At 39.1% G+C, this 26084-nt stretch overlaps 1 protein-coding gene across 1 annotated transcript in view; it reads right to left on the minus strand.

The window, feature by feature from the left end:
- NR1H4 (nuclear receptor subfamily 1 group H member 4) overlaps positions 1–19760 on the minus strand; it is a 64833-nt gene extending 45073 nt beyond the window's left edge. The window contains exons 1-3 of the mRNA XM_032493549.1: positions 19743–19760; positions 7433–7597; positions 6676–6801 (exon numbers count right to left, since the gene is read on the minus strand). Coding sequence (XP_032349440.1) covers positions 6676–6754 — 79 coding nt within the window. The 5' untranslated portion in view covers positions 6755–6801; positions 7433–7597; positions 19743–19760. The remainder of the gene's footprint in view (positions 1–6675; positions 6802–7432; positions 7598–19742) is intronic.
- Between the last annotated feature and the right edge of the window lie 6324 nt (positions 19761–26084).

The raw sequence follows: 26084 nt of genomic DNA on the forward strand, positions 1-26084 counted from the left end.
TTAACCAACATCTTCTGACTCATAAACTTGTGGTTGAAAAAACCAAAGCACACTTGCCCTATTTGCCAAGAAAGAGGAAAGAGTGATGGTTCCTGGGTGTAGTTCAGTTTGGAACACTCAATCATGGATTACCATCTGCAAAACTATTCTCAGTCCTCAATCCTTCTGACCTCATTCTCCTCTCCTCACAACCAGAGAGCTATCCTTGCCTTCAGGGAATCTTAGGTGGAAGAGCTTTGAACTAAAGGCTATGAACCAGGACAAACTATCTTTGAATTTTACCTTTCAAGAATTCTCTACTAAGTTTTTTACTGGTCAAACAAATGGGCTTATCTGTTGCCCTCAGAAACTTCAATACTAAGAAGGAAATAAGCAGGATAATTTAGCTGATCCAGGAAACCCTTGTTGCTGAGTGAGGTTCACACAGGATGTTCTCATAATAAGACTGAATGGATCCTTTTGCTTCTCCTTCAGTGATGACCAACTGCCTCATGCTATTTTTCTTTCCCTAAAATACATTTTCCCCCTGTGGTCTGTGCTGTCTGAGGCAGTAGCCACTAGCCATATATGGCTACTTAAATTTAAATTAATTAAAATGAAATAAATGTAGAATAAATTCCTCAGTTACACTAGTCACATTGTAAGTGATCAGTAGTGATACGTGGATAGTGATCACTGCATTAGACAAAGCAGATCTAGAATATTTTCATCATCACAGAAAGTTCTATTGGACAGCACGGCAGTAGAGGGTACTTGGGAGCAATGTGAGTGATATGCCAGTCATGGCAAGTGGGAGCATCAGCCATGAAGCCATTTAAAAAAGGGACATCCTTTTTAAAAGCAAATGCTTTTCTGAGAACTCTCCTTGAGAAGAAAGAGACTCGAATGACATAATCTCATTGGAAACACTTTCTCCACTGAGAAGGTGAACAGTAATGTCCTCTTAGCCTGAGTGCTAAGGGATTGAATCCAGAGTCTGCTAACAAATCTAAAATGTACTTTGCAGGACACCTGACATGTAGAAAGCACTCAAGAAATGGTGGCTATGATTATCACAATTCCTTTTATTGCTGTAAATGTATAAAATTGCAGTCTGATCTCCACACCCTGGATAGCAATGGATTTGCCTACCAGCTAGCTGATTTGTCTATAATCCTTCACCTCAAAGTATGCCTTTCCCAAACTATGCATGCCTTATCTAAAAGAAGCAGTAACCTATTTTGTAATAAGGAAAGGCTCCGCTGATATTTCTTTGCCTTCTTCCATTTCCTAACTCCACTAACAACAGTCCCAGACCTGAGAATCCTCAGAGAGCAAAACCAAAGCCACAGTGAATTAATAAAAATCTTAGAGACTGCTTAAATCTGTGGGAGAGATATAGATAAGAAATGGTAGTGACAAAATATTTAAATTAAGCTAAAACAAACCTCCACTTTGTCTGAGCCAATGGTATCCTTCCATCTTCTGGAAACTTTCAGCTTTGAATCACCCATTAAGTCAGAACTACATTCACTTGCATTAAACTCAGTGAGATGGAAACACACTTGAAATCAATGTCAGAAATATTCCACAACACTGCATCTCAAAACCTTTAATTATATTTTAAAACATCTGGCTGATTCTGAAACATCTGAAAGATTCTTTTAAGTTAAGCAAAAGATATAGGCAAGAACCAGATTCCAAGAAAAATAAAGCTACCCGGAGAAAATAAGTATAGACAGCTAAGAAAAGCATATGTAATGAGAACTAGCTAAAGGAAATGAAATGTAAGTGGATAGGATTATATAGGATATGCCTCCTGCCACTTGCTGAGCTTCATTCAGGATGGGGCTTTGTTATTAGATACACTAACAAAAATAATACAAAAATGTGGATTTTATAGTTGTTGTTAGCAATGCTATAATGCCAAGATGAGATCAAACATATGTTTCCTGCCTTACAGCACCCAGAAATTTATTTCCATCCTATTGGTTTTTGTTGGCTCCTTGAAAATTCTTTGCACTCAACAATATTAAGGTCAATAGAACTTTCTCCCCTCTCTCACTTTAATGAGGAGAGTAGTGTTTCTCATTTCAACAGTTTAAATAATAATAGCTACATTCCAAACCCTGGATTAATTATTCTGTTTTATGATGCCTTGAGGTTTACAGAACACTTTCCCACACAGCCATTCAATCCTCCCAATAAGCTGTGAAATGTCATTATTATCCCTGTTTTATAGAAAAGAAAACTTAATTTCAAAGAGTCTCATTTGCCTCTGAGACTTTATTTCTTTCAATTTTTTGCTTATTTCCATTCACATTTATTGAACATTTCCAGTATCAACAAGCTAAAGAAACAGGACTTATTGTTCTGGAAACATTCAGTATTGGAATTTAAGACTGTACCTTAATACTCTTGCTTATTCTGCGCTGTTATTAGAATGCCTTCCTATCTACTTAGTCTTTGAAATTCTGTGATTTTTTTTCAAGTTCTTAAGCCACTATTTGCTAAAAGAACACGTAGATTTTAATTAACATGCCACCTCCTACCCTATTCACTATGTCAAACTATGGGAAGCTGTGGACTTTGTCATTATTACCTTTTATTATGCACTAATTGCATAAAGACCCTGCCTTCTTCATTCATCAGAGAAGACCTTTCTTAACCCACTAAATTAATCTTTGACCAAAGATTTCCTGGCTTTTGGGATCTTCCAAAAGGAAGGAGACTTATCTTTCCTAGTTCACCACATCCTTCCATCATGAGTCCTGCATGTGGACTGAGTTACCAATGAGCTAGATTCCCATCTGGATTTGTTATGGATGCTTGGCAGCAGAATAAATGAAAGGACCTCACGAGGTGATTCCAGCCTCATCTCTATAATTCTATTCTGCCCAAGCTTCTTTCCTTCTTTTCCACCAGGGCCAGCTTAAGAAAACAGAGCTATAGAGTAAATCTGCTCCATTTACACCCCCACACCCTACATCTTAGCTTTCCTTTGAGTATTCCAATTGACTCTGGGGAGAAATCACACTGATACTGCGTGGCAGACCCCTCTGGTGACGGTGCACATCCTTGTGCCAACGTCTCATTTCAGCTGTAGCTGTAGCAGACGTGATCACACGTGAGCTAAGACCCACCTCACCTTGGCAGCCAGTCATTTCAGAGCATGCTGCTCAGCTTTCTGCTTTCTGCCCAGAACTTCCCCGATACCACAGGAGACCACATGGCTAGATTCCACTGGGAGTAGCAAAAGCACAGCCCAGAAGTGCAGGGCTCCAGCGGCGACCCCTCAAACAGTGGGAGCCAGGGGTCACTTAATAACTCCCCAGTCCCTAGGGCCTCAGTGGACAGTTTTCTGTGCTACTCCTAGGGGGCCCACAGCAGTGATCTTCATAACTCATCTCATCTTGGTCTTCCCTCCCTGTCAAATCACCTAGTCTTTCACTCCTGCTCCCCAGGATCACCTCTCAGACTGCCTGTACACAAGTCCTCACCTCAGGCTCTGCTTTTCAAGGTAACCAGTTATAGGGGTGAGATGCTTACCCCTTACCTTGAGCAAAGCCTCTAGGGTGTGAGGGGTCCACAGTCCTCTTTACAAGAAGCTGGAAGTCCTCACTCAAGAGGTTTATTAGTGTCTCCATTGCCCACTAGTGAGTGCTCATCAGTATTTGTTGAATAATCTTTATGGCACTTTCTCAATATCTTAAATTAAATCCGATGTTTTGGGATTTAATTATAGCCTTTAGCGTAACCTGCAGGAAGAGGGGCCATGCCCAGGACCACCTTAAAAGTCACGTCATGTGTCAGGTGAGTACCACTGAGTCCAAGTCACCGCTTCCTAATACAACAACTGTAGCAATTTGTGGACTCAAATATTAGATGTCCTAGAATTCCCAGCCTGGTAATCTCCTTTTACCAAAACCAGTTAATTGAAATATGGGTCCAGAGCCAGTTCTCTAGACTCTCCCGTCTTTCCTAAATAAAAACAAGAAAACAAAGTCCTTCCAAGTCATTCTAGACTTTGGGCCTTTGCATTTGTTATGCCCTCCACCTAGAATGTTCTATTTGGCTTGTCTTTCGGTCTCAGCTTAGTTTTCAACTCCCCAGAGTCCTCCCCTGACCACATTAGTTGCTCATTCTTCTATGACATCACCCTGTTTTGTTGTTTCCATAGCACTTACCACTACCTGATATTATTTCATTTATTTATTCCTTTGCATGTCCCATGTGAATCTACCCTCCACTAGGATCTTTCCTGTCTTATTCCCAGCTTTTTTCCAACACCCAGCATAGGTCAGTGCTCAACATTTAGATGGAAGAATGACAGCTATCCATATGCAGTACCATACACCTCACCTGCCCTTGTTATAACAACATGACAGCTGGTTTTGATTACACAGTTAGACCATTGGAAAAAAAAGTCCAGGTCTCCAACTAGTTGAGCCCGAGAGTTAACACTTCTGAATCTCTGGCATATCTCAAAAAGGAAGATGGGCAGGAGGAATAAAGGAGTCAAAATGCTCTTCATTCTCCACTTTGGAGGACCTTTAGCTCAGGTATATTGAATGGAGTGAGGCCAAGGTGCTGGGGGAAAGAGATGTGGAAAAGTGCTTAGAACTGGCTCTAGAACTTAATGGGGAAGAGGACAAGGAGTCCCAATAGACATGCACAGCTCAGATTAATTTACTAAGGGACCAGATAAAGACTTGAAGAAATTGCTCTAGCCAGGAATAACAGCTACACATTGCATCTTGTGCTATATATTCTCAGAAACCTTAAACAAAGTCTTAAAAGACCAGATAAGAATGTAGTCCAGCAAAGGAGAGATGAGGGAAGAACAACATTGAAAGAAAGCATGAATCACAGTGCTTCCTTTGCAATCCTTTTCAGATGCTTCTAACTTGACAGCTCCTTCACAACTCTCTCTGCCTACTCACATCTTTCTCACTTCACAGCCACTGTGGTCAATTTTCAACCTGATGGGCTTGCTTAAGGTAGACTAGTTTATAAGAAAAAACTTACACTTTCCTCTTGATCTATATACAAATTAGAGCTAAATGGATTTGTTTAATATTGATGACACCAAAGTTTAGATGTGCAGATCTTAACATACAGTCATAAAAATTCAGAGCAGGAAATGGAGTTCATATGTGAAAAAAAAATCATCTTAAGTGGAATTTTCCTTAGTTTATGATATGCACCTACAGTCCTAATCATCCTGTAAGTTCTGATAGGTTGACCAAAAATTATAAAGATGAATGAAAAAGAATATGAAAGAATATATATGTATAACTGAAACACTATGCTGTACACTAGAAATTAACACAACATTGTAAATCAACTATACTTCAATTAAAAAATAAAATAAAAAAAATTACAAAGATGTCTAATATTGATTTTTTTTAAGGACCCATAGAAGAGTAGGACAGAAGCAAATGTCAAATGTCCAGACATGGAGGCAGATGTCCCACCACCCTTGACTATATCCACAGGATGAAGAAAAGCCAGCTGGAAGGAATAAGATGCAGCAAGTATGTCTGAGAACTGGCATTTCATAAATAATTACTGCTGCCTTTGGTCTCTCTGAGAGTTACTGATAAACATCTCTTTTTTCCCTAAACGTCTTTTCTCTTTTCCTTCTATAATTTATTACTTGATTCTTATTTATCAAGTGCATACTAGGATTAATAAAATACAGACACTGCCCTTGGATGCTCTTATACTGAGTGGGGGCAGTTAGACATGTAAATAGGGAATAAAATAATGATTCCCTCCTTGGAAATGACCTGATAAGCCACTACACATTAATGCTAAAGACTGGTAGGTAATACTGTAATATCTCCCAGGGATTTCTGCAACCAAATAGGGGATGGTGCCTTGACACACTGAATTTTGTAGAGTTTCAAGTGTTCGCATTTTCACCATCATCATCTATCATGGCTCATATACTAACATAGAGTAAAAAAAAACGGAGTATCCAAGCCTCCCAGCAGACCTATAATGCAGAAGGGAATTATTTAAAGAGTGGCAGAAAGCTGCCCTGCCCCACCCAAAGTATTGCCCCTGCTGACTTTTTGCTGATGTTCTCAATTCAAACTCTTTATAATGGGATATTTTTAATAAATGCATAAAGTGAAGCAATCGATCATTTTATGGTATCATCTAGTTACAGATCTACTGAAAACAACCTAGTACAGTTTGTCCCTAATCCAGTTTAAATGACTAATCCTGACACTGTGCCATATTTCCCCAGCACCAGAATAATGGTGGAAAGGAAATCTACTGCAGAGCTATAACCTACGTAACCTCAGCCTTTAATAGGTATAATATTAAACCATAGAATCATGATTTCATGCTTTAGTACCTGCTATAATAATATTAAAATTAGCCCTAGAACAGGAATCCATTTCTACTCCCAGCTCTGTTAATTATCTAGCCTCACGGCCTTGGACAAGTCACAAAGCTCTCTGAGTCTTGCAGTTCTCATCTATAAAAAAGAAGACCATTAGGTTCAATGAATCCAAGGTCCGATCTACCTCTAACCTTGCATAGTAGCTAACGTCTATTGAGTCTTCAGGAGGAACAAAAACATTTTCTGGACTCTCTGTTGGGCTTATCATCTAGGCTTTTTTATGTATTTCCAAACTGCAGTTTGTTTTTATTTATATTCCAAAGAACTTGACAACTTACCAAATAAATTGTCAGAAAGAGAAAATTCATCCGTGGCAGGTAAGTGGGAGTGCTCAATGAGATTCATTTTTGATCCCATCCAAACTTTTCTATTTGAAAAGTTATGGTGGTCTTCAGAAAAATCCTCTGAAAGGTAAATAAATACACAGTATGTTCGGGGAAGATGGGGCACAAGCTAATTTTAAAAAGCACAGGTGGCTCCCTCTGTAGATATCTTATCATAGCCTTTCTATACATATTTTTTCTCAATACTTACCATTTCTATAACTCACTTGGACTTATAAATGTCCAAGATACATACTTTTAGAACAGATACTCTAATTTATCTGGGAAAACACCATACGTTTTCATTTGTTTCAGCACTTGGGAGATTTGAGCAAGATATGATGATATTTTGGTTATGCCTTTACTTCTTTTACATGTAGGGAAAAAAAGAAACAAATATAAAGGCCTGGATTAAAAATGGGATTAATTGATGATTTATTATCTTAAATTTTATTCTAAATTTGAACAAGTCTTTGCAAAGACACGCAAGTCATTCAAGACCACTTCCTGCAGGAATTTTCTTAAAGTTGAGTAGGCACACCATGCCAGCAGATAAAAAAGTTCAGAAAGTGTTCACCTAAGATCTTTATTTTTGCCTTTTAGAGGACATTTCAGGGGCTTGCATTTTCACTCTCATGGTCTAACTTGGTCATAAATATTTATCTAAGGTAAAAGAAATTATGGTAAAAAGAAAAATAGTGGTAAATCTCACCAAAATGTCTGAAGTTTCATCCTGAGGAGATGTCTAGAAGGCATCCAAGAACCCAAGAGATGCAGTGTTCACTTTTAGCATACTTCTAGGTCTTCTTTTCTTCCTTGCTTCCTTCCTTCTTTCCTTTCTCCTTCGTTCTATGTCTTCTAGTTCTTGAAGAAGTAACTAGAAAAATTGAATAATGAAAAGATACGCTATCAGAGACTTTTTTCCAAGGCTGTTTTCTGAGGATGATTTTCAAACCTTTACTCCTATCTCCATCAAGAAATCATGTCATTTCCAAATAACTTTATATTTGCTACTCAGGAAGAGAATACAGGGTTTTTGTTGGATAAATATTTATTTCATTAGAACTTTCTTACTATTCATATCTCTATTTCTTTACTCCTTACTCAGCAAAATGCCCCAGATCAAGCAGAAGTAACAGCTCAAGCAGACATTTGGCTGCTGGTAAGTTGGTCCACCAGACCACATTTACTGCATTCACTCATTTATTCATGCTGTTAACAAATATGTACTGAGAACTTACTCTGAATGAAGTTCTGTGCTGGATCTTTGGAAATAAAATGGTAAAAGGAGGGGGGAGTACCTCTAATCAATGACATCAAACTTAATGAGGAATAGACTTCTTAAAAAGTAACCATACGAATACATAGATGAGTATATATTACCATGAAAGCTGTTGATGAAGGCAAAGATGAGGATATTTTAACAGAGAGGTCTGATATGAAAAGGAATCGAGATAGTGAAGTAGCTGAAGGATGATGTGGTTTTGAGGGTAATTTTTAAAGGTAGGCAGTACTAGGTCACATTTGAATTGAGAAGACACCAAAGAGATTGAAGAAATAAGAAAGAGAGAGCAGCTCCTGTGAAATGATAAAAGCTGTGTCCACTGAGGAAATGAAGACATTTCTGGGCCCATCTGCTAAACCAATGGCCTGGCCCTACCAAAGTCTACCAGTAAGTCAAAAGGCTTGTTAGGAGAAAACCCATCCTGAAGTCAGAAGGAACCAGGAACCATGACATTCACCTCAAAGTAAAGCGTCAGTCATTAGAGGATTGTGTACCTGTCAATATGGCACAGTGTTTGACCTACCCGTACTAGATTCAAGAGGACTTCTTGCCACCCTGAGGTAAGAAAGGAGGGGGCTGTAAGTGAAAATGAATCTGGAAACACTTAAGTATAAGGTGGACCTTCCAACAGAATGCAACAAGTAGGAGAAAGAGTTCATTTCAACTCCACCCTCACCCTCAAAAGCTCTGCCACATATCACAGTGGAACTTTGACTCCAAGAGAACTCAGGGCCTTTCTGGGGCAATTGTAAAACAGCAGCACCACTCCAGGGATCACCGTAACCCACAGAGAAGTGCCTGGCAGAGGAACCGTGACCACTGGTTGGGCACGACTGTCCCCTCTGGACACAAAAAGTAGTGGAAGAAGTGGCCAGAGTAGACTTGATTATGAACAAACACAAAATGACCCCAAGGCATTCCCGAAATATTTGCAGGGGAGGAGGGCTCCGATAGGGGACACAAGGTCCTAAGGAATAAGCCAGTAAAAGTTGAGTAGTCACCATTGATGGAACCTCATTCATACTCATAAGCTTGTAGAGAATTGGGGAAATTAACTTTCAATATGTGTGTGTGAATTGTGTGTATATATTCAATGTGTATATATTAATATATATATGAATTATGTATAGTAATTGTATATATGTGTCTGCATATTGTATAATAATTAGGTTGGAAATCTTCCCCAAATTCAGGCAACTATGGTTTTAGATAGTTTCTCCTAACTGTGGAGTAAGAAATTCCTTAGTTTCCCTTGATTATAATTTCCAGTAATTCACAAATGAGCAAAGTCAGGAATTTTTCCTAATATTCAATTCAAACTGTCATTTGAAACCCATTCGCTTTGGTCTTTAAAAAAATAGATGTCAGCTCTATGACTCTTTAGCTTTACCTCAGTGCTTTTTCTCACATTTGTCTTTTTTAACATTCCATCATGGTTACCAAGCTCCCCATATTCCATAGCATATTATAGCTCTAACATTTTTCAGCTACACTCATCTTCACTTTGGGATTCTTACACTACATTTTCCTCTATATGTGCAAAGAAATTTGGCACCTTCAATTCAAGTGCCTGGCACACAAGAGGCCCTCAAGAAATGTTGGCTCAATCAAATGATCTGTATTAATTTCTTTTACTGATTCATGGTACCAAATTCCCTGACACTTGGCATGCTCTTCCTGGAGAAATAGCACAGGAAAAGGATTTTATTCTCCTATTGGCAAAGGGATATAATTTGCCACTTTATCACCCAAATGATCTTCTGTTTACATATTGTCTATGGCTGTTTTCACACAACAATGGCAGAGTTAAGTAGTTGAAATACAGTCCACATGGTGTGCAAAGCCTAAAATATCCACTCTCTGGCCTTCATAGAAAAAGCTTATGATCCCTGTCTAACCTATAGAGACATGCATGGAAGTGTTGAACCCACATTCAGAATAGTGGTACAGAATGACTGGGCAGTACATACTGAACTTCCATAGCTTCTGTAATGCCCTCCTTCTTAAGCTGGGGGTAAATATAAGGAAGATGATGACATTACTTAATGGTTTGCATGTTAGAAATCTTTCATAATGAAAAAGATTGAATGAAATGATGTATGTGAAAAGCATCCTCATCTGTAAACTCATAACAGGGATTCTCTGTTTCACACTCTTACACCCACCCACACACACATTCTTAAGGTTTTAAGGAGAAGGTAATGCCCTCTCATAAAATGTTTGGGAACTCTAGTGGTGTTCAAAGAGGTGCTATTGGAAAACTTGAGTGGAACAATGAAATCTATGTTCAAGAAGATTACTCTAATGAGAAGGTGGGATAAGGCAGATAAGCAGTAAAAGAAGGAGGAAAGTTCAGGAAATTCTCATTCAGGAAGTGAGATGATTAGGTGTACATTAGGGTGTTTTCTGTAGGATGCAAAGGAAGGGACTTGAGTAGAGTGTATACGGAGGAGGAGGAAGGACAAAAAGAAACCTGATGATACAAAGTTTAAGCCTTGGGTATTGGGGGAAGCAGGGACAAAATGTTTATTTTACTTTATGTTTATTTGTCCTATGATGCAATGTAAGCCTTACGACCCAGGAATAATTCCAGCAGTGCTAAGTATTGTTTGTTTTTAATGTGATAAGACACATAGTGACTGGTAGCTTGGACTCCTACTTTCTGTTTATCAGTTTGTACTTGTTTAGATACCGTGTGTCACAGGGAGTTCATGGTGTATGGAGAGCTCTGATTTGGCACAAACCATATGCAAATAGAGACCCTGGAAAGACCTTGCTCCAATTAAATAGCTTTGACTCTGAATCTCAGCTCTCAGAAGATGAAGATAAAACCAATTACCTATGTTGGTTCCCTATGAACTCTCCACACCCCAAGTCACCATTCTTGGTGACATTTTTCTCAGATGAACCTAGGTGTTGGTGGCAAAGCATGCATTTTGTTGGACATCTATGTCATCCATTCTTCAAGGGCAAGAAAAAAGTGAACTCTTTTTAGCTATTATCGTTTCACGCCCAGAGGATGCCCTGGATTCAGCCCAAGGCTGGAAGAATGTTCCTAAGGGAAAAGAGAAAGGAGCTGTAGGGAAAAAAAATATTTTATCTTTCCAGGGAGTTGATCTTCCCAGAAGCACTGAAACTGAAGTAATTCTCTCCAGGGCGAAAACACAGATTTAAGATAAATACATTCTTTTCAAAGTCCAGAGATTTAAAGGACAACATGTGGCCAGTAGTGACCACAGGTCAGGCAGGACAGCCTCCGGCCAATATGGCCATTGTGACCATATTATTCTGAGGGTGGTGCCCTTTAAGAACCAGACAGCCTTTCCTTCTATCATAATAACCATTATTTTTTTTGGTGTGTGTGGGGGAGATAAATTAAAATAATATCTACCATTTTATTTGTACTTAGTATGTGGCAGCTTTTGTGCCATGTTATTTTATTTAGTCTTTAAGAAGTCAAGTAAGTATTAATAATACACACTTTATAGACGAGAAAACTGAGGCTCAAAGAGATTAAGCAGACTTTCCAACGTTACACCACTGGTAAGAAACAGAGTGGGGATGTAAACCCACGTCTAACTCTAAATTCATGCTTTCTCAGGCAACTCTCCCACTGAAGCTCTCACTAACTACTTACCAGTGCCTACTGACGATGAAGTGGCATTCCTGTGAGGTCACTTCTGTCCAAGGCATTTCAACATTAGCTGTTCATATACACAATTCAGTAAGCCTGTATAGGGTTTGCCTGTTATATTGTTTTGTGTCTTTTCAAACTTCTTTTGCTGTTTCTAAAGTCTCCATTTAAAGGTATACTTTCTTCAGGTGTTGTACACCAAAAATACTAAGCCTACCAGACCTCTATAGCTTTTTGAGCATCTCTACTCTGGAAAGCCTACAATGGGGCCCAAAGAGTGGCTGGTCTTTATTTTCAACTAGATGTAAAAGAAGTCCCTGGAGTAGAGGCCCCTAGAGCCAAACCTGAGAGTAAGGACTCCTTCTATTTTGCACCCTAGGTATCTTGTTGGTCTCACTCTAGTGCCTGGCCTGTTTCTCAACCTCCTCGACCAGCAGCAATCTCTAGCAGATTTTCATAGTACCAAGTGCTTGTCTTCTTTGAGCACTTGTCAGTTATAATACTCCCTTTGTTTTTGTGGTGATGTGGCTGTCTGTCTCCCCCATTGGACTATCAGCACCAGAAGAGCTTGCCCTGGATCTCTGGTGACTAACAGCCTGCCAAGTACATATTTGATTCACAATCAATACTTGTCAACTGAATGAATGAAATGAATGAATAAACTAACTAAATACATAAATGAATGAATGAATAATATACATTATTAGATAACCATTTTTAGAATCAGTCTTGTTTAGGCTATAGGATCAATAGTAAATAGACAATAAGTTAGGCACATGAAAAAATGCTCAATATTGGTAATTATCATAGAAATGCAAATCAAAACAACAATGAGGTATCACCTCACATCAGTCAGAATGGCCATCATTCAAAACTCCACAAACAACAAATGCTTGAGAGGGTGTGGAGAAAAGGGAACCCTCCTGCGTTACTGGTGGGACTGTACTTTGGTGCAGTCATTATGGAAAACAGTACGGAGAGTCCTCAAAAAACTAAAAACAGACTTACCATATGATCCAGCAATCCCACTCCTGGGCATATATCTGGAGGGAACTCTAATTTGAAAAGATACATGCACCCCAGTATTCATAGAAACACTATATACCATAGCCAAGACATGGAAACAACCTAAATGTCCATTGACAGATGACTGGATAAAGAAGTTGTGGTATGTTTATACAAAGGAATACTACTCAGCCATAAAAAAGAATAACATAATGCCATTTGCAACAACATAGGTGGATCTGGAGAGCATCAATCTGAGTGAAGTAAGCCAGAAAGAGAAAGAAAAATACCAGATGGTATCACTTATATGTGGAACCTAAAAAAACGACACAAATGAACTTATATACCAAACAGAAACAGACTCACAGACATAGAAAACAAACTTATGGTTGGTTACCAGGAAGGAAACAGGGTGGGAAAGGATAAATTGGAAGTCCAAGATTTGCAGATACTAACTATTATATATAAAATAGATAAACAAGGTCCTACTGTACAGCACAGGGAACTATATTCAATATCTTGTAGTAACCTGTAATGAACAAGAATATGAAAAGGAATATAGATATGTATGTACATGTAACTGAATCACTATGCTGTATACAAGAAATTGACATAACATTGTAAACCAATTATACTTTAACAAAATAAATAAATAATATTTTTAAAAATAATAGACATGTAGAACAGCACACATAAGAGCTGAAGGATTCATCTTTTTTAGTCACACAAGAAACCTGACAACTAAACCTTCCCCACAATGCAGTCCTAATGAATAAACTGAATCCATTTTCTTGGAAATCTCTAAAGGAGTGAGCCCACACATCTCCCACGGGAACCATTTCATATATGAATTGGCCACCACAGGAAATAATTTTAATAATCATCCCAAATCTCCCTTTGTTAATTTCTCTTTGTTTAGAACCACCAGGAAGAGTTTTTGGTCTTCTTAATGTTTTCTCTTTATAGTCAGGAAAGCTTTTCCCCATTATCAGCTATAGTCAAAATGGTCAAGAAGTTGGAGAAAGTTATGCTTTCTCTATGACTGATTTGTCATTTAAAAAAAATAATTCATTGGATCTCCTGAAATTTTATGACTATTATTTACATAATTATTTGTTATTTGCAAAAGTGGTCACCACAACTTCTTCCATTCCACATGCCCTTTTGAAATGATAGTTTGCCACTACTCATCAATAGATAAAGGTTATTTCCTCAGCTTTTGAACCTGAACTGGTCCGGTGACTTCCTTGACCAATAGAATGGTGGAAGTTACATTGTGAGACTTCTGATCTAGGCCTTACGAGGTCTTGCAGTTTCTGTTTCCCCCATTTAGGAATGCTGCCCTGAGACTGGCACACTATTTGTACATGCCCCAGATACAAAACTAATGGAGAGAGAAGTCAGCTATCCAAATTGTCCCAGTTGAGAGCCACATCAAGACTCTAGACATGGGTGGGCCCATCTTGGACCTTCTGTTCCATTTGATTGTCCATCTGAACGAGTTACATGAGTGAGCCCAGGCAAAACCAGCAGAGGAACTGCTCAGCTGATTCACAGAAATTCGAGCATTAATGAATCATTACTCTTTTAAGTCACTAAGCTTTGGGGTAGTTGTTACAAAGAAATAAATAATTGCCAAAGAAGTCAGTACCTAGAACAGGGATGCTGTTTTATAAAAAGAAGGTTAAAACACATGACTGGGATTGGGAGGTACGCAGAACTTGAAAGGGCAGTTAGGAAACGGCTAGTGAAAACTGCAAGAGCAGTGAGGAAATTACTACAGGAAGCTGGAAAAGGAATGGGTCATGTTTTGCAGTCACAAAATAATTGGCAAAACTGTCACCTGTGGTAATTTGGAACACAGAAAGTTTCCTAATGAACTTGAGGATCTGATTAAGGAGATTTCCAAGTAGTATGGTGAATGTGTCAGGTGGCCTTTTTAGCTGTGCATAAGATACATAAAGAAAAAGATAAATTAAGGAAGAAATGGTTCATTTTGCAAGCAGAATTTAGAGTGAATATGAAAGATCCAGGATGTACTGGATTGAAAAATAAGACTGTTGTGCATTTTTTATCTATCTGGCATAGGAGTCTCAAAGAAAGAAATGACCCCAAGGTAAATATCAAGTCATGAGTATGGCTATAGGATCCCTTGTTAAGAGCTCAAAAAACATAAGAAGGTGCCAAGTAGACCCTCACATGTAGATAAAAGGGCTTCTAAGAATGTCAGGGGCATTTCTCACAACATAGTTTCACAATAGCTTGACACGTCCAAAGTAGAAAGAAGTCTGTCTCAAAAAAATTATGGATGTAGGTTTGCAGGCATGGAGTGAGTCCTGAGAAGACTTACAAGAAGGCCACCAAGTGTTTGAGCAAATTGATTAAGTGAGAGAAATGCCATTTTGAACCAAAAGCTGACTTTGCAATTCCTCCCATCAATAAGTGAAGTCTATTTCCCCATCCCTTGAATGAGCCGTTACTATGACTTGTTTTGACCAATAGAATTGTTATGTTTCTGGGGAGTAGACCTCAAGAGACTGATTTCTGTTTTCACCCTCCTGGAATGATGTCCTGAAACCACCATGAAGTAGCCAGGAAAGAAATACTCTAGGAGAAAGAGACTCAGCCATTCCAAATATCACAATCAACAACCAGCACTAAGGCCCCAGTCATGGGAGTGAGACTTAGTTGAGCCTCCAGTTCGTATCAGTTGCATGATTGAGCCCAGAAAAAACCAGCAAAGAGTCACCTAGCCAACCAAAAGAATCAAGAAATAATATATCTATCCTTTTAAGTCATTAAGTTTTGGGGTGGCTTGTTATATAGCACTAGATAACAGATACAAATCACTCAAAATGGACAATATGGTATGTTGGTTTTTGCCTTATTGGGTCTAAAGAAGTGAGAATTTTCTTAAAAGTACTGTATTTTCTCTTTAAAAACAGCATCTCAATGTCAATTTCCAATGTCAATGCCAAGTGAATTCATTCACTCACATATTTATTTAGTCATTATACGTTTATTGACTCTGTGTCAGGCACTGGACAGATAGATTAAAAAAAAATCATGATCCTTCAAGAGTCTTAGTGGAAAATTTAGCTGAGGACAATTCAGTTAAAACAGTGTGGGGATCACTACGATAGAGGAAAGCACAAGTCGCTTCAGGAGCACAAGCAAGGACATTCATTCATTCAACATTCATTATTTCTTCACTGTGTGTCAGGCTTTGATCTAGGTCTTGGAAATAGAGTGACGGATAAGACAGAAAAAAAAAATCCCTGTCTTCATGGGGCTTACATTCTAATGAGAGAGATGGATAATTTGCAAGTAAACAAGTAATAAGACTTTCAATGATAAAAAGAAATAAACAAGATAAAGAATAGAGTGATGCGGTTGGACATTATTTTGGAGAGGGTGCTCCGGGAAGAGCTCTCTGAAGAGTGGACATTAGAATTGAGGTGTAGAGAAGAAGGAGTAAACCACAAGCAGGAAATAAGTCCAGGCAGAGGGGTCAGCAAGTGCCAAGGGCCTGGGCTTGTGGTGCTGGATGGACAGTAAAAGCCCAATGGAGCTGGAGATGAGTGAGCTAAGGGGGAGTGTGGGAGATGAGGTCTGAAAAAGCTAGCTCTCTATGGCCTATTGACTATGATAAAGAGTTTGGATCTATTCCAAATGGGAGTCACTGGAGGGTGTGAAGCATGGATGTGACTAGGACAATAAAGAAAGTCTTCCTGATGGTGGAGGGCTGGTTCTTGAATATAATCTCGAAGCAGTGGGCATTAGAGTAGGCAAAAGACATGGCTATAGGAAAGAGAGAGCACACTGTGTTCTGAGCAGCCATACCTGATCCTCTATGCTGTAGCCAGTGGATTCAGCTCAAATCTGTGGAGGAAGGCTGGCCCATTCAAGAAATAGCACCAAGAAAAATGACTGTTACTTTGTGGGAAAAAATGAAAGAGTTCTATCTTGTATCATTCTTGAAAATAAGCCTCAGGTGGAATCAAGACTTTAAAAATAATAAATTCATTGGTACAAAATACAGAAAAAAACACATTTATGCTCTTTATGGATTTAGGGATTGAGAATGACTTCTTAAACAAGAAATAAATAAGAAAAGAATCAATTTGACTACATTAAAATTAAAAAGACAGAAGTCAAGACATCATAAACAAAGCTAACTATATGAAACAAACTGGGAGAAAATGTTTACAACATAAACGACAGCTTAAAATTAGTATAAATAATACATAACTCCTATAAATAAAAACAGAAAAGATAAACAATCCAAGGGAGAAACTGGCAAAGAATGTAAAGAGGAAATTCACCCAAAGGGAAATACAAGTGGCCAATGAATATACAAAACATCTGAACCTGATTCATAATTATAAAAATGCAAATTAGTATAACTGGATATCATTTCCATCTATCAGATTATCAGCATTTTTTTGTTTGATAATATTAAAAGTTGAAGAAGTGTGGAAATATGTATTCTCACACACTATTAGTGGATATGTAGTTTTTAGCCTTATTGGAGGACTCTAGCAGTATAGATTAAAAACAAAATGCAATTCTCATTCTTGGGTATCTTCCCTAGATAAACCTTTGCCCATATGCACAAGAATGTTCATTGTAGGATTGCTTCTATTTAAAGTGGGAACTAAAATCTTGAAGTTTTATTAGGATTTTATCTTGAAAAATGAAAATTAGTAAAAATTCATTTTATAGCCACTCCTATTAATTTTGGTCACCAGAACTCTGTTGTAATTCTTAGACCTAACAAAGAAAAACAAAATTACGTTTTCCTGTGCAATACTTCCCTTTGCAAATCAGGTTGCATTATGTTAGCTTTGTATTGACACAAATTTACAAAGAGGAGAGAGAGTAAAAATAGCAGACATTCTTTTATGGCCAATATTGGAAAGGAGCAAACTGAGAGAGAAAATTACTCACTATGGAGGGCAAGGGGGTTTGAGGGCTGCAGACCGGGATGAGAGAAAAGGGAGGTGGGAGAGAGGAGGGAAGGATGGATATTTTCAGGTAAAGATGACTTCGGCCTCTCCTTGCAGCTGGGAGACTAAGGATACTCTTAGAGTGATGCCTTGTAGCTACATCTCTGCTGGTAGAAAATAGTGCAGCAGCAAGAAATACCTGGGAAGAAGAAAAGTGTTTCTATTTCTTTTAGTCCTTCATGATCTATGTTGCTAGGATTTAAGAGAAAAAGGAGACTGTGAGCAAAATGAAGGGGAAACACTCCCTCTCAAGAAAAGAACATAAACCTTCATTCTTTCCTTTATCCACTCACCTAATGACAATACAAGCCTCTTAAAATCTATCATATGGTGCTGTTATTCTCCTGGTGTTCATAACCCGAAGCTTCTGGGCACCACAGCAGTTCTGAGCGCCTCCCAGAAGTCCTCGATCACACCACCAGGGTGGGTTCACCGAGTCTTTAATTAAGATGCTGATAACTGAAGTCTCCAACCAGCTCTCCTAGACTGACCTCTAAGTTAAAGCAAACAGTGCTGAAAACTTTCCACTTCCCCTGTTCCTGGTGCAGTTTTTAGAAAATAACCCTAAGAGGTTTTGGGAATCTTCAAATTGTACTGAGGCTTAACAAGTCACCCCTGTCAAACTGAGACATTTGCAGGCTAGTCTGCCTGCTCTGCCATCATTCCAGACTTCAAGTTCTCCCAGCCTCCCACATCAGGGTAGCAAGGGAAGGACTCTGGAGTCAGAAAGATCTACCCTCGTATTCAGATCCTACTACCTCTGAACTGTGTGACTGTGGACAGGTTACTTGTTCTCTTTGGGCCTCAATTTCTTCATCTGTAAAATGAGTATAAGAAATTCCTTGCAGGGTTATTGTGAGAAGGAAACAGGCCATTTAGGCAAAGTCTGTGACGCACTCATGCACACACACAGTTCCCTTCTTTTCCTTCTAAAGTACTCAGGGCCTCACAACTATTGGGTGTTCCATTCCCATGTGGCCAGATTTTGGAGGTCAGAGGAAGGACAGAGATCACATTACTTTTCTTCTCCAAATGCAGAGGGGAGGGCAGAGGTGTGTGATGGAAAAACAAAGCTGCAAACCGTGAGGAAGGGTCTCAGGACAAGAGAGCGTCCTCCCAGGACAGTATTTTATCAGCTAACTTGGAGTTGCATCAGCCATATTGCAACATTCTCAGCAAAACAGAAAAGTCCACGGTACACATGGCACAGGTCCATAATTTGGGGGGGGGGGGGTGATTCAGAGATCAAGGCATCTATCATTTTTATAAAGTCACAGCTAGACCCGCCAGTGACAGCTTCCCAGACATCTTTCTCTATCCCTCTTGTGGATACTGCTGAGGTGGTTCTGAGGCAGCACCGGTGGCAACAGCAGATTTCTTTAAAGCTCAGGTGAGTTTTTCAGACAAAGAATCAGCAGGAGTCATTTGCAACCCCCTCCCCCGCCCCTCCCTTCTAAATAAAAACTCAATTAAGAGAAATGATCTAGGCTCCCCTCAGAGTTGTCTAACTCACTACGGCAGCAAGCAGACAAGGAGATACCTTATCTGCATATTCAGATCTTGGACATATTTAAAAATAAAGTTCTTCCTAACATTTTCCATCTTATTTTAATATTTCCAACTAATATTAATATGAGAAATGGAAAGCAATAGAAGAGTTTACAATAGAAGTCAGAAGAGAACGCTTCTACTCTTCCTTTCCTTCTCCTAGGAAAAATCTCGGTTTCAATTAAGCATAGCTGAAATGTCATCCCAGTCCAAGATCCCAAGTCACCTGATGTGAGTAATCCCCAACTCACATCAGGATTTGATCAATTATAGCACAAATTCCAGCATACTATACAGGTGAAGTTGCCTATGGAATCAGAATAGGACATTTTCAAAATTTCTGCCTCCAGTGATTCTTCTGGGTGACCATAATGTTTAAAAGATAGTTCTAAATCATTTTTCAATAAGGAAAGCAACCCATTTTTTTCAATAACATAAAGTTAGATCCATTAACTTCAAGAGTTTCACATCAAACTCCACTAGAACTTAGAATTCATTCATCGGCCAAAATGTTAAAGAGAAACTTCAAATGACGACTTACCCGCTTTTGCCTTGAGATAGACAGCCTTCTCCCAGAGAAATTAGGTACTCACCCGGATTGTCTTAGTTCGGAGGGGAGCTTTCAAGGCCCAGGGAGGGTTCTGAATCAGTCTTCCTCCCCCAAACCTGGTGATTTTGCTACTGATGCTCAGAATCTGAATTCGTGTTGGGGTGAGTCCAGGAGACAGTGGGGTGAGGAGGAGGAGGAGGGAATTCCAGCAAGAGCCGTGGATGATCACAGGCGGCCTTCCGTCCCAGCAGAAGCATCTCTGCCTTGGCTCCGTGCCTCATGGACAGAGATTAGTCATTAACAATCCTTTCCCTGCTAAATGATATAAACAGAGAAAGGAACCTTGGGATAGCCTTGAGACTTCCAGGACAAACTCCCAGAACCCCAGGGTAGGGACTGTGACAAAGCTGAGGAGCCCTGAAGCTCGCCTTTTAAAACACTTCTTTGCAGGCTGCAATTTTTAGGGTTCTGAGTACCCAGATTTCTGCACACATCATCTAAAACTGAACTGTCATCTTCTCTCCCTCTCTCCAATTTCTTTTAATAGCTCCACCACCTCCAGGGGACTGAAGTTAGCAACTCTGAGGCTTCTTGACCCTTCCTTCCCCGAGCCTTTCTCTATCAAGTAATAACAGTGGATTCTATCTTTGGGATGTCTCTTGACTTCCAACCCACCTTTTTCCTCTACTAATTTTGGCCTACCACAGCTTCCCTTCTGAAGAGCAATGTTGGCTCTATAACTCTTGTTTCCTTTTTCTGCCTTCCAAATTGCATAGCAGAATAAAGCGTGGGGCTCTGGTCAGATACCCATTCACTTGTCACAACCTTGGGCAGGACACAGACTCTCTGAGTCTTGGTTTCCTCGTCTGCAAGATGGGGATAGTCCAACCCTCTTATGTGCTGCGGTGAGAATTACATGCATGGTTGAAAATGTGTAAAATGTTTAGAAAAGTGCCTGGCATACAGCAAGCACTCAATAAATTTTAGGCATTATTATTTCTTTCCTTTATCAGTTGAACAGATATTGACTGCACACTATGTACCCAGCATCCTATCCTGGTAGATGTTCTCCTAATCAAAAATCCACAGTGGATTCCCATGGCCTAAAAAATAAACTTAAAATGCTATGGACTGACCCCCTCCACCTGCTGACAGCCCTAACCTATCTTTCTAGCATTTTCTCACATCCTGTCTCTTCAGAGACCCCAACTTCTTGCCCACCTGTGCCGAGCTCTCCTCCCTCCACATCATTGCCCCAACTCTTCCCTTTACCTAAACTGCCTTCCTTTCTTATCCAAATATCTTCCTGGCCTATCTCAAATGCTGAGTTCTCCCTGAAAGTCAACCCCATTTCTCGTCTGCCCCTACTATGCCCACCAAACTCCCCTCATCCTTTATTATAGTTCTCTCATTATCCCTTCATTCCTCTGACCTTGTATATTATAGTTATCTACTTATCTCTTTAACATTTCAAGAACATTTTTCAAGGACAAGCATGGTAGGAGACCTGCCTCTGTATCTATCCCTGGTCTTATTACAGTGCTTCTCATGGAAAAAGCCTCATGTAAACCTTAAAACCTATTTAAAACCTAAAAGTATTGCTTTTTCGTCATAAAAAAAGACAGTTGGGATTCACTTTTAATGGTGAAAGTGTTCACCATTAAAGAATAAGATGCATTAAAATCAGTCCTATTTTCTGAATATGGGGTTTTTATTGTGTACCAACTGTATCTGGAATAAAATGGCTACTTCAATCTGGATGCTACCTTTTTTTACTCAATTTTCAATAAAAAGATAATTGAGAGAGCCTGGAAAAAAAGCATCACATAACCATTTTTTAACTGAATCAATGAGTGAGCTGAGAAAATGATAACTTTCAAAAGTATCGTGCCTGTGCACGCACATGGGTGTGTGTGTGTGTGTGCGTGCCAATGTTCCCCATTGTAAAGTAAGTGGGAGGCCGGCACTCAAATCTGTTAGGAAAGCTCGCTTTTACTTCTCTGATTAAATGCAATCTACAGGTCTTATAGGCTCACACTCCCTCCCCCCGTGGGAGTACTGAAGCACAGCCCTCCACATTCTTTACCACCAGGAACAGGAGAACCCAGCCCCTGAAAATGCTCCCTTGCCCATTTGAAGAATCTCAGCCTTGACACTCACCGGGCTCTGCAGCTCTGGGCCACCCAAGGGACTCCTGAGTGACTCCCAGACCAATTCTTCTTGGATGGCAAGACCCTATATTGTGATTTCATTCTCTTCATCAGCCATGGAAGGTGATGGTTGAGGACACGGACTCTGAAGTCTACCACCTCTGCCACTTGTGAGCTCTGTGACTTTAGACCATAGGCTTTAACTTAACATCTCAATGTCTCAATTTTCTCATCTGTGAAATGGAAATATAATTACTACGTATTTCATGGAGTTATTATAAGGATTAAATGAATGAATATATACAAGGTGCTGATACACACAGAGTATCTGATATGCTGAAATGCTACATAACCATTAGCTGTTATTGTTTTCTCTGAGCATTTCACAGTAACTCTCATATTGACGCAACTGGACTGGAGCTGAAGGACCTAGAAGAGTGAAAGGTACTGAGGAGGAGAAAAGGGAGCAGGTCAGGGTAAGGGAAGGCTCTGGGGCAGGAGGTAGCTTGGAGAATCCCATGAAGTAAAGAGAAGGCCATTGTTTCTCAATTAAGAGCATGGAGAATCCACAAAGAAATAGGGGTAGGATGGGTGGGGGCAGTGGTGTGTTGGGAAATGTTTAATAACCAGCTATTAGAGTAGGGGAGGGGGGTACCTACACACATGTACACTTACATGTTTCTTTAAATTTTTCTGATATAATAGATGTGTAACACAAGTTTTACAAATAATAATATAATACACAATTTTGTGTATTATAAATTCCATGTAGCAAATTGATTCTCACAGGATGCTTTTGTTGAGTTTTGCTAAACTCTTGTATTGGTAGCCAATTTCTGGTTGCATTTCAACTGTGATTTGACAAATGGAACTGCATTCCAGTCCACTAACTCCTTCCCAATATAGTTATTGTCCTGAAATCTCACATGTGACGCACTGTTGAACTGTTAGTCTCACACAAACTATATTCATTAAACTGAATGCTCTTTCAGCTCCTATGCTACGTATGTTGGATTTCACTCACTCATCAGAGATGTGAAGAGCTTCTTTGCTGAATCAAATAATAGTTTCAAACACTGGAAGAACATTTCCTCAATTTTCTGTGTGCTTCACAATGTAAATACTCTGTATTATTAACATCTTCTCTACCACTTAGACCAGAGGTCAGCAAACTTTTTCTCTAAAGGGCCAAAAAGGAAATATTTTAGGTTTTGTGGCCACATCTGATCTCTGTCATATTTTTCATCCTTTGAAAAATATAAAACCTCTTCTTAGCTTTTAGGCTGTACAAAAACAGCCACAGGCCAAATTTTGTCTACTGGCCTTAGTTTGCCAGCCCCTTAGACTGGTGGCTCTTAATAGGGAGAAAAAGAGGCAATTTTGTCCAGCAGGGGATATTGGGCAAGACCTGGAAACAGTTGTGATTGTCATCACTTGGAGGGAGCGCTAGTGGCATCTAGTAGGTAGAGACCAGAGACGCTGCTAAACATCCTACAACGTACAGCACATCCCTCTACAACAAAGAATTATCCAGCCCCAAATGTCAATTGTGCTGAAATTAAGAAACACTCTGTTGGACAATCAAAAAAGCAGTAAATGGAGCACAAATTTGTAGATTTTACTCATTTCCATGGTGCAAATATTCTCACTGCGGCCTATTTCAAACTAAGAGCATGATGTCACTGAACAGAGCTGGGAAGAGATGTACAGAGGCAAACCATTACTTAGGATTTCCATCATTCAGATCCAATAGGCATGAATAGCCTATTTTTTTTTTAGACAGTTGACAAATTTCTTTTACTTTTTTTGTATCCACATGATTGTAAAAAAGCAAACAATGCTAATGGCCACTTTGGTAAAAACAAACAGTGTTTAAACCTAAGGAGGATTACATTCTTTGGACAGGCTTTATTCCCAGGATAGCAAACCCCTTGGCCACGACAGCACCTACTGCTTCGCACAACAGCATAAGTCACATGTTCGTGAAAGCACAGATAATTGTAAAATGTAGTAAAATAATTAGGATGTTATCAGTTTTAAGTATTTATTGCCTTTGTTTTAAAAATGTATTTAATTATAAGCTTATATAATTTAATTTTTAATAGTGGCTACATTTACAACTAGCTCAAATTACAAAATTGGCTCTTGTGACCCAGAGCAAGCTGACTCAGCACACCATTGGGGGAATGAGGACTTCTTACATATTATCCTTACAATTTAGGAGCTAAGAAGTATTTCTCCATTTTTTAAATGAGGAAACTAAGATTTAGATATTCAATGACTCAACAAAACAAGAAAGCTGGGCTTTAAACTTAAGTTCATTTTCTCCAAAGCTGATATATTTTTTCTCCTATACTTTGTTCCACTATCAACTCAGGCAAAGTGAGATCAAAATATTTATTCTATGAAATGCTTATCAGTACTGAGTTATTTTAATTAATTGCTGAATGGAATATAAATGAAGGAAGTCATTAACATATTGTTAGTGACCAACTCTGGTATGGTATTCTCTGTAGTAGGAAAGCCATTCTGCCAAAAAAGATGTCCATTCATCGACATTATTTCTTGATTAATGAGTTGGCTTCATATCTTCTCCACAATCCCTCTCTTTTTTGAAAATTTCTCCCCTCAACCCTAACGAATGAGTTCATCCCAGACCAGGGACTATAAAAGATCCTGAAGCAAATGGGTAAACAGGTAAACTTTGAATGTTGGTGTAGCAGGGGGGTGCAACCTAGCCAAGGACTGAGAGGCTTGGGTGATCACCACAGTCAGAGAACAGAGCCAAGGCACTCATGTTCACAGGGTGCTGACCACAGGGGACACTGAAATGCACAAAGGAAGGAAAGGAGGAAAAGCCTGGATAATCAAGCTGGCTTCTTTCCCTATTGGCTCAGGCCTGGTTGTGAGCATAAATCTCTGCCCCCACATTGAATCAATCTATCAGAAAGTGTCTGCAGTGGTCCTTACGCTATAGCCTTGAATAATGTCTTTTCTCTGGTTAGGCACACAACGCTCAAGAAGCTGTGCTTTCAGAAGGTTTCCAAGACTTAGGGCAACATGGTAGGGGTAGTGCTGAAAACACAGGTGTTAAAGACAGGGGCCTGGGTTGAAGTCCTAAATTGTCTTGCCATATAGCCTGAGCAAGTCAATCTCTGGGTCTTAATTTTCTCCCCCCTCCCCCACCCAAATAATAAAATAATGGGAAAAGAATGCCTACCTCATAGGGCTATTGTGAAGATCAACATGAAGTGTCACATGAAAATGTATGGTATAAAAACATCAAAGGGAAGCATCTGGCAGTCCCCACAGGATGTGAAATCTTCCAGAAGCTAGAAACCCTACAGGGACTCCACCCATCTCTGCATTCAGCTATTCTAGGTGACTCATTGAAGGTCACTGGGTCTACACGGAAGAGATAATCCTCCTATAGATGTTGAAGAATGCAACTGAAGCTTCATCTGAACTTGGATGGCCAATCTTAATGATCAAACTTTTTAAAAAGAAAGTATTTACAACCTGTTTTATGGAATATGTAACCCATAAGATAAAACACTACCATATTTTACTTAGGAAGGCTCAAATGAGTTTCTCCACTCATCCTAGATCAAATTCACTTTGCTCTCTGTATCTTCCTTGCCCCTCTCTTTTTTAGAGGAGTCCTTTGTTGTTGTTGTTGTTGTTGTTTTTAATAACACAAGTAATAATGGTTACTGCAGAAAAGATAAAGAAGAAAATAAAACTCATCTATATTCCTATAATCCCATAGATTCATAGACTATGCTATCAAAACTTTGATGTTTTCTTCCAAACTTTTTAATGAAAAATAGATACATCCAAGTCTTCTCTTTTCATTAAAAAATGGTATCATGAGGTATATACTGCTTTGAATTTGCTTTTCTCATTTAATGCATCATAAATATTTTGATATTACTAAATATTTCATTACATGTATAAAATTTAATGGCAGTGTACTACTCCAGTTCATAGATATATGCCCTTGTTTAACCAATCCTACTGTTTAACTTTTGAATTGTTTCTAATTTTCCTCCATTATAAATGATTTTACAATGATCATCCCCTTTAGCTAAATCTTTGGCTTATCTATGATTATTTCCTTGGCTAGGTTTTCTAGAGGTGGAATTACTGAGTCAGAGTGAACATATATTTAAGATTCTAGCAA

Source organism: Camelus ferus, chromosome 12 (assembly GCF_009834535.1).
Source record: "Camelus ferus isolate YT-003-E chromosome 12, BCGSAC_Cfer_1.0, whole genome shotgun sequence".
NCBI lineage: Eukaryota > Metazoa > Chordata > Mammalia > Artiodactyla > Camelidae > Camelus > Camelus ferus.